Source organism: Ictidomys tridecemlineatus, chromosome 11, assembly GCF_052094955.1.
Source record: "Ictidomys tridecemlineatus isolate mIctTri1 chromosome 11, mIctTri1.hap1, whole genome shotgun sequence".
NCBI lineage: Eukaryota > Metazoa > Chordata > Mammalia > Rodentia > Sciuridae > Ictidomys > Ictidomys tridecemlineatus.
Window position 1 is genome coordinate 104,550,047 of NC_135487.1, and position 10,012 is coordinate 104,560,058.

At 41.1% G+C, this 10,012-nt stretch overlaps 1 protein-coding gene across 1 annotated transcript; it reads left to right on the forward strand.

The window, feature by feature from the left end:
* The first annotated feature begins 1,228 nt into the window (after window positions 1-1,228).
* On the forward strand, window positions 1,229-7,406 carry C11H1orf162 (chromosome 11 C1orf162 homolog). Its single transcript, XM_040287402.2, has 6 exons — window positions 1,229-1,297; window positions 3,759-3,806; window positions 4,567-4,630; window positions 5,009-5,103; window positions 5,367-5,416; window positions 5,652-7,406. Exons 2-6 carry the CDS (start codon window positions 3,770-3,772, stop codon window positions 5,793-5,795), a joined length of 390 nt encoding a protein of 129 aa, XP_040143336.2. The 5' UTR covers window positions 1,229-1,297; window positions 3,759-3,769; the 3' UTR covers window positions 5,796-7,406.
* The last annotated feature ends 2,606 nt before the right edge of the window (window positions 7,407-10,012 follow it).

Consider the following 10,012-nt stretch of genomic DNA (forward strand, 5'->3'; position numbering starts at 1 on the left):
GCCACTTTAGCAAAAGAGATCATCATAGGATGCATCTTGTGTTTAATCACCTCTCTTGATTGCGTCAAGGGCCACAAGGAGTGACTGGCCTGGACCATCTAGGCTTGTGTAAGCATGCTCTGTGATGTCCACACAATGAAACCCTCTAACAAAACATTTCTCAGAACGCAGTCCCCTTGTTAAATGATGCATAACTGTATACAATTTGCTTGAATTTAAAGAACCCCACCATCAGCCTCTAATATATCTATCACCTCCCACCCTCTACAAATGTCCCATTCTTGAATTATGCTGATATCCCCAAAGGTACATCACTTGAATCCCAGCAAACCATCCTGGTCCTGGGCCATCTATCCCTCCCACATTCCCTCTCCTGAATCCAAACCCCATCTGTGCGTCAGCCTCCACCCCAGCTCAAGGTCCACCTGCACTGCCTCCTTTCTCTAGCTGCGCAGCTTTTTCTTGCTTCTATTCCAGGCTCTGCCCTCTGCCCTCTGCCCTCTGCCCCCTGGCTGCCTGATTTAACCCCTTCTCATGTCAGCGTTCTCGATTCTCAGTGGAAAGGCCTTCCCCAATGGTCCACCCTGTCTAAAGACATTTTCCCATCACTCCCTCTCTAGCTAGCACTCTTTCCTTCATGTCCCTTAACCAAGTGAAACTCTTCTACGTCTTTGAGAGGTGTCTCATGCCCCTTTACAATGAGACAAGGTAAGGAAATTTTCTGCCTTGCTCTCAGTACATAGCCCACTGTAGGGTCCATAAAGTCTATCTGATGTGTGTACTAATGAATACTACTTTATGAGTATTTATAAATATAATATTTTATCAATATTTATACATAAATGAATCACCTTCCTTCTGACATCTGCACAGCCATACTTAACGCTATTTGTTCTTCACTTTACTTTATCAGCTTCCTTTCCCTGGTAGGAATAGGTCCTTGACGACAATCATAATGTCCATATTGCGGTACCTCCGCAATATCTGGAAGGGTGATTCAAGGGAACAATAAATAATTAGAAATGAACTCACCTTATCCTCTTATGTTCTAAAGTTCATGTGTCAAAATACATAAAAGCAATTTAGCTGTTTATAGGATTTTTTTTTTAATGTTGCATTAGCCCTAAAGAGGAAGTCCACCCTTGAGCTTAGACAGGATCTTTATGACACACAGCTTAAAGACAACAGTGACAGTGCTGGTAATTTTTATTTCGTCATTTCTGCCAAACGGGACTCATAACGGAAGCAGGCTCAGTCTTAGAAAACTGCCTCATATGTCCGGAGTTTTTCTTAAAAGGTAAATGCGTTTCACAAAATTTTAATCTGGGTAAAAGATTATGATAATGCCATCTACTTGTTACTAGCTTCTATCATTTTTTTTTAATTAGGTGGGGGAAGGATTGTATTTGAATGGCTGCATTTAGAAAGTTGATGAATTTTAAGGCAATGAGCAAGATTCTCCAGTGCCGGATACAACTGTTTCTGTTGTAACTTTTTGCTTCTGTTAAACATTGAAAATATAGTTTTCAAAGGGAAATATGCTTCCTGCTTTCATTGGCCTGAATTTGTAAGTAGTTATTTCCCTTTGGCATTGTGTGATGGGTTTTGCTTTCCCGGGTGGGTTGTTCTAACTTGTTTTAGGTAGTAACACTTCATTGAAAGGGTTGTTCATTGAGATCTACGAATGTAAAGATCAGAATTTTACACAGACCTACCAAGCTCTCCTCTTCCACCTCCCCAGTGGTAAGATCTAGTGTAAGTGAACGCCCTCTTTAGTACAAACACATACCTCAATACCTTCAAATATTATATTCTACACAACGAATTAATATATATAAGATACTACATCCACGCATGTATATATATTATAGCGCTAGTTAATGGTGTGCCTTGTGTCTCATGGCTAATACTCCTCATCAAATTTTCCTGTAGGTGCCTTTCTTACACATTGCAGGATTATTTAAAAATGTTGGTGAACTGTAAGGTACTTGCTAATGATGCTATTGCTGATGTTGTAGGTGGTAAACGACAATGAAGTATTCTTTTCCCAGCCTTCCCCGGGTCCAGGAACTTGGAAATTAACTTTTAAGAACTGAAAAATGAAAACACATCAACAATTGATGACATTGATTGCCTAAATATAATATATTACATTATATTATATCATATCATACATTATATATCATATAACATAATAAATTATATTAAAATTCAGCAGAAAAAGTAGAGCCAAAAAGTTTTAGCACATGTTTATCTAAATATGAAGTAAAATCATGGCCATCTAAAATATAATCAGGGATGCATATAAAGGCTTATGTGCAAAAATTTCTGTTTCATTGTCCTTTAATTAAATAAATTGAAAATAATTTATATCAGCCAGTAGGGAGCTGGTAAAGCAAGTCATGCACAGTATACCCCCCTTACCCATACTATCACTTGCCAGATGTCTGGTTACTTCCTGTTAACTGTGTCTGAAAGTATGGAATGAAAGTTCCAGAAATAAATAATCATAAGTTTTAAATAACTTTTGTTACAGCATATTGTTGTAATTGTACTATATTGGTGTTAATCTCTTACTATGCCTGATTTATAAATAAAACTTTATCAGAGGTACGTGTATACAGGAAAAGATATTATATCTACTGTACAGGGTTTGGTACTACCCAAGGTCTCAGGCATCTCCAGAACATCTTGGAATAAATCCCTCACAGATAAAGGGGGACAGGTATAACAGAAATGCCAATCATCACTAAAAATGTTACCTTCTTTAGTGGTATGAGAGAATGTGTATGATAAAATGCTGAGTGAAAACAAAGGATATAACCTCTTGCGGAGTGTGGTGGTGCATGCCTGTAACCCCAGCAACTTGGGAGGCGAAGGCAGGAGGATCAAAATTTCAAGGCCATCCTCAACAATTTAGTGACACCCTCAGCAACCTTACCTCAAAATAAAAAAATAAAAAGGGTTGTGGGTGTGGCTCATGGTAAAGTGCCCCTGGATTCCATCCTCAGTAGCAAAATGAAAAAGGATACAACATCTTAAAGAAGTAGCTCATGCAGCTTTAATAGAATGCATGGAGCAAGACTAAAAGGAAAGTTACTAAAATATTAACAATGACAGTAAGGGTTTAGATGCTTTTACTTTTCTGCCTTTAGATATTTTATATTTTCTGGCTAAAAAAAAAAACCACTAAATAAAGAAGGCTTAACATAACAGGTAGAAGTCTAGACAAGGATATCAGCATACTTGAAAAGACAATATGTGAACAGAAGTGTCTGCTGGCCCCTGGAGAAGGGCCTCTAAGAGGAATTTGTGAAAGTTTACCCAACACTGCCAGGGAAAAGTGAGGTGGATGCCTCAGACTTGGAAGACACTTCAGTATTAAAATCATTCATTCATCTTATGCTTACTTCAATTCAATGCCTAACAAGCAAAATTCTGGTTTTAATTGGAGCTCATACAGGTTCTGATAGTAAGCACCGATCACACCAACACATTCCTATGTCAATTTGTACCTCAGTCTGCCGTGAGTTGTGAATGGGAATCAGTTCTGGAGCAATCAGTCAATTCTTGGTGATAAGTTCTCATTTCGGGACCTACAAAGCATACCAGGTAAAGTCTTGACCCGTGACGGCACCTCAGCATCCACAGTTGACCTTTCTCTCCTTGTTATTGTCCTATGTTAGCATCCGTCTCGGAGTGGGTCCCTCAGTGGTTGGCCCCTTTTAAGCTAGGAGGTTCCTTTTTCTAATTCTCAGGTGAAGACAGCATGGGAGGAAAGAACTCCACACCTAAGCCCCAATATGGTGAGTTCAGAACGGGAGCTGTTACGGGCCTCACTACAAAGTAAAAACAAACTAGAAGATTAAGATGTTGTGCTAAAGGGGCTATAATGGGACACCACTGGCTAGTGCATTTCTCAGGTTGGGAAAATCATCTTTTATCACAACACAGACTCTAGTGCCTCAGAAATGAAAAGGGGATCCAGAAAGGACTGCTAACCCTCCAAATCTGAATAGATCACCTGAGCAGTTCATGAGAAGCTAACTCACTTCCCTTCCTCCTCCCCTATTTGTTTTCTAGACACTGGGGGAAACTATCCTGGCTGCTTTGGGCAGGACATTGTTATCAGCTGCCCTGCAAAATGACCAGCCAAAAAGGGCAGCAGTTCCTAAGGTCAAGGTCCTGAGGGCTTGGGGAAGCACTGGCTCTGGGTTTCACCGCTTGTTCTCACTCCAAGCCTGGAGACCCTTGCTTAGATCAGAAGGAGCATATTTTCCCAGGGCTTCCTGCGAAAATCTTTGAGGAAGGAGACACGGCACACATTTTTTATTTTTGTTCTCTCTAGAGGACACAGGGCACAGCAGGACACTGGGCTCTTCTTTTATTTGCATAGCTGATGGTTTTAAGTTCCTGTTTAAATACTCACTTTAAATGACATAGTATCCTCTCCCACGTAGAGTCACCCAGTTACTAATCCCTTCTGGTTGCTTGGGTAAGAGAGGCACCGGGGACATTTACTTGACAAATGGCAGCTACACTAACTTCTTCCATGTTCTCTTGTAGACATCTCCTCTACCATCGCCCCGACGACCACGAGCTCTGCACCCTGTCATTCCAGCCGTCCCAAGTAAATGAACATTTACTCGTCTGCTTCATCCTGTAACCACATGGCATTTGACTTTGTATGGACAGCTTTGGCTTGGGGACAGTGGCGGAGGGTCTGGAGAGAAAGGAGCAGAAACAGACAAAGAATTGTTTCTTAAGCTTGTAAAATGCGTGTTGAGGCAGGAAGGGTGGGGAGAATCGGCAGCTTCATTGAGGCCTCAGGTGCCTCTGGTACGCCAAAGCCGAAAGTTGCCAAGACCAGTGAGTCAGGGCAGCAGCCCGCTAAGCCGGGTGCCGTCTGCTCCAGGCTCTCCTGCAGGTGGGGAAGGCTGCGCTGTGGCTTTTAGGAACGGCCATCAAAAGCTCAGCAGTTGACCCTCTTCCTTCTTCCACCAAAAAGCCCAGCAGATTTAATCTTGGTCTTTTTGGCTGGGGTTCTACTGACACTGCTGCTGACGGCCATGGTCTTCCTCATCGTTAAGAGCTGCAGAAGATGTAAGTGGTGTCTGAGGGATGGGGCAGCCTTGTCTGTCACTGAGGACAGAGATAGCCACGAGTGAGTAAGGGTGCGTGAGATAAAACCTGATTAACACAGATCAGAACGGCCCTCCTTCCCCTTCTCTTCCTCCCTGTCCCCCCACTCCCCGGCCCCTTCTCCCACCCTCCCCTTCACCCAAGATTGAAAGGAGAGGCTCTCCACTCCTCCAGACCCCATTGATGAGACTTTTTGTCCCTCTTCTTCCTGGTATTTGTTGCAGGTCACTACAGTCCCCAGGTCCCAGATCCTCACCCGGACTCTCCTGCCAAGGTAGGATGATGGTGTTTCTCCCGGGCGCTGAGGCCCTGCCATCTGGCTTTCCCTCTTTACTTTCCCTCATTACTGACTGGGGTAGTTGTACTGCTTCCTGGACTCTCCAAGGGATTCTTTTAAGAGTTCTTCTGATCTCTTTGGGTTCCCTGTTTGCAAAGTTGCAGCTGCTTCCAAAGAGACACACTTTGCTCCAAATTGAATCCACTCATTCCTTCTCTCCATCCCTCTGAAGCGTTCATCCCTACAAGAGGACCCGCTAACCTACGCCAGCATGTCCTTCCAACCCTTGGAAAAGAAGAGCCACAGCTTGACTGCAAACCATTCTGCGGACTTAGACCCTGTCGTCTACGCTCAGGTTAAAGTGACAAGCCAGTGAGGCTGGACTCCGGTTCCTCTCATCTCAACATATTCTTTTCTGGTCTTCTACAATTTTTTGACTGCAGCCCACGTGAAACTGCAGAGTTGTTTAGGTGTGATCTGACAGTGGGATCCAGAAGTCTCCAAGACCAGTGGTCAGTCATTTTCCTGGCCAGAGGAAAGGTTGCTGGCCTTCCTACTTGTACCAACAGACGGACAGCTAGCTGAGGGCCTCCCCGGTAGCCTCCCAAAGGGTGTGAGACAGAGCTCAGTGTTCAGAACGTAATCCCCCAGGGTAATTGATCAACTAGGGAGGAGTCAACCCAATGAACAATCTATCAGGAATTCCAAAAAAGGCAAAACCCTCCCAAATATTGGCTCCTTCTTCATCAGTAATTAGTCTATCATAGTCACCTTCTCCAGACGTCAGGACCAGTGTTCTACACAAATACAAAATCCATATTGTATAAAGCACTATTCAAATGTGGGTTTCCATATCCTTCCTATGGCGTATGCAATATGCATAACAATCTTACATGAGAACCAAAAATAAAAATTAATCTAAACATTAATTCCCCTCCAATCACAATGGATAATCATATAGGCAATCCCATTAAAGATATCAATTCCAATAAAAAAAATTCTAGGCACACTTACCTTAAAATTCCCACTTAAATAATAAACAAGAAAGAAAATCAGGAAAATTCATACAGACAAATTAATGATAAATAAAATTTATGTAGGAAAGCTAGCCCTAGCAGCTAACTTAAAGCACCTGTTTTGATTTCTTTTTTAAAGACACTTTATTAATATATTATTTACACATGCCTCATCTATTTACATAGTATAATTCTATGGTTTTTTTTAAATTTATTTCTTACATACATGACAATAGTGGAGTGCATTACATTCATAATTATCCATTCACTAATTCAATGTTTTTAATGTATTTACCATATTGTGCAACTATCACAAAAATCTAATTTTAGAATATCAACTTCCTAAAAGAATTTCCACACACTTTAGGAGTCAATCCTCAACTTCTCACCCTAAGGCCCCTAAATAATCACTAATATGCTGTCTATCTCTATATGTTTGCCTATTCTGAACTTTTCACATAAGTGGAATCCTACAATATTTGGCTTCTTTGACTTAACATAAGTTTAACCATTTTGCAGCATGTATCAGTAATTCATTCCTCTCTAATATTGAATACGGTTGCTTTATATGGTATGCCACCTTTTGTTTGATCATTCAACAATTTATGGAAATTCAAACTGTATCCACTTTTTAGTTATGAACATTGCTGCTGTAATAACATTTCTGTACTAGTACCTATTTTTGTTAAGCACGATTAATTATTATGCTAATGATGCATGAATAAATAAATCAGTAGAATAGAATAAAAAAAGACCAGAACTAAACTAAAATACATATGGACATTTAGATTTGGGAGATGGTTTATTAAATGATTTGAGAAAATTTGGTTTATTCAGTAAATGGTATTCAGATTTTTAAAAAGTAACCATGAACCATCTCACTCCTTATGTCAAAATAAATTCCAGGTATGTCAGAAACTAAACTGTAAAAGATCATTAAAGTACTGTAATAAATATAAGAGTAAAAATAATTCAGAGTGGGTCATGTCTTTAAACTTATGACACAAACCCCAGAAATCAGAATATATTAACTTGATTTATAAAATACCATTAGAAAGTCAAAAGACAAATGACACATTTGCAAAACATTTCCAAAGCATCTCACAGATGAAGGACTAGTTTTCTTAGTATATAAAAAAAAATCTGAACATAAGTTTAACCATTTTGCAGCATGGGAATTGGTCAAAAGGGAAACTAATGGTTCTTAAAAACATACGAACAGATACTCACTCGAGTTCACTCATAATAAAAGCAATAGTAATTAGAACTACAATTAGGTGATGTTTTATATCAATAATGTTTTATATCAAAAAGTTGCTAAAGATCTGTGGGGGCAAGATTGTGGGGACCGAAGACGGTTCAAGTATCATCGAAGACAATTTGATATTGTAAGTTCTGTTTCCAAGAATTTCTAAACAATTCTATTGCTAAGAATTTACCCTCCTTAAATACATGGAAAATTCGCTATATAATTTCAAATGCAGCATTCATCAAATTGGTTGAAACTGATAATCCAGGCACTCTTCTAAGTGCTTGGCACTTATTCGTGGAATCCTCATAGAATCCCATGAGGTCATAATCAGTCTCATTTTAGATACAAAAGCGGGGCACAGTGAGGGTCAGTAGGTTGCTCAAGTTCATACTGCTAGTAAGTAGTGGCCCTGGAAGTCAGCCCCAGGTAGGCTGGTGCCAGATTTTGCACATTTATTCATCATACTCAACTCTGTAACAGCAAGACTGAAACAATGTCCATTGAGAAGGGACTGGTTCACAAAGTCCAGTGCAGCCATTAGAGAGAATGAAGGTCTATCTGGGTAGAGAATAGTGATGGGAGGGGAGGGGAGGGGAGGCGGGGATAGGGAGGGCAGCAGAATACAACTGACACTAGGATTGCTGTGTGTATACACATGGATGTATAACCAATGTGATCCTGCCATCTGTACACGTGGAAAAATGAGAATTCATACCCTATTTGAATCAAATGTAAGATATGTCAAGATCATTGTATTTGTCTTGAGCAACTAATAATAATAAAAATAAATAAATAACTAAATAAAGATCTGCAAGGTGTACTACTAAATGAAAAAGGAAAATTCCTGGACAGAACTCTGCATATGCTTTATTCCTGTAGTGAGTACATGCCAGTGTGTATCTGTATATTTAGGATACCTCTGGAAGAAAATACAATCAGTTGGTGATGAGCTGGGAGTGACCGGACTTGGTACTTGGGGACTGAGGGTCAGGGATGGAAAGGGGGTTTGCTTTCCCTTAGAAGCCTTTTTTTGTAATTTTTGGAGTTCTTCATTTACAATCATGTTGAGCATCTTCAGGGGGCCCCACACCTAATGCTCCCATTCCCCATCTGACTTTTGAACCACCTGAGAAATAAGAGGACTCAGAAGATAAAAATCAAAATATCATCTTTATTATGAATATGGCCAACATGGGAGAACGTAGCTTATACTGTAGCAGCAAAGAAGAGGACATCAGAATTCTGAGCTCCATAACCAACTCAGCTGGACCAAAGAAGGTCTTCCCTGCTCCATAGAAGCAATTCAGTGGCTGAGCCTGCCCCTAAGGACTCCCAGAAGAGATCCCGTCCTCTTTGAAACGTACACCCAAAAGATTTTTAAAAAGGAAGAGGAAGGGCAGATGGCATACGCCCAGTTCCTACTCTCAGTCTCACGTAAGACAGGACGTCCCAGCTGGAAGTCCGCAAGGGGTATTACACCGATGGAGCCTTTCTACAGGGAAGGAAGCAGGGGCGGAGAGAGAGGCAGCTTCCTTGCCTTTTTGGGTGTACGTTTCACCGCTTGCTTAGCATGAATGGAGACCTTGGGTTCCATCCCCAGCACCAAAAATAAAGAAAAAATATTCATAACATTTAAAAAAATCAAGGTAAAGAAATTGAGGTTCAAGATGATGAAATAATTTATTCAACATCACACAGCTAGTAAATGACAACGAAAATTTAAATCAAGTCCCCTGCACTAGAATTCCTCGCATCTTGCCTCGGTGCCATAGCTGCCCCACAGCACTAGTGGCAGCGGACCCAGAAAGGCAAAGTCAGGTGGTGTGATAGAGCATTGGAGAGCCATTCTTTCCAAGATAGAGCAGCAGCTTTTGGCAGCTGGATTTGAGGGGAAAACCAGTAAAAGAGGGTTTGATAAAGACGGAGGCTCTTGCCCAGGTTTAGGAGAAAAACTGGTTTAGGCAAATAATCCCTTGAAGAGGCCACAGCAGGAACAGAGCAGCCAGCCCCATGAGGGCAGCAGAGCCCTGGGAATTGTCATCTCCCTTTGGCTGACTGCAGGAAGCTCAGAGAAGAGGCTGATAGGAAACCCGTCTGCCAGCCCCACAGCTAGAAGTCATGTTGGCTTTCCCATTCAGAGCCACAAGACCAAAGGTATACAGTGTCCTGTGGCCATCAATTATATGTGCTGTACCAAATTGATCATTCTTCCCTCTTTTTCTTGAAGCTTCCCATTTTTAACAATGTGTCCTGTATTGGATTTTTGTCTCTCCACCGTGAGAACTGGTGCACGGTCAGAGCTGCTGGAGGATTAAACAAATAATA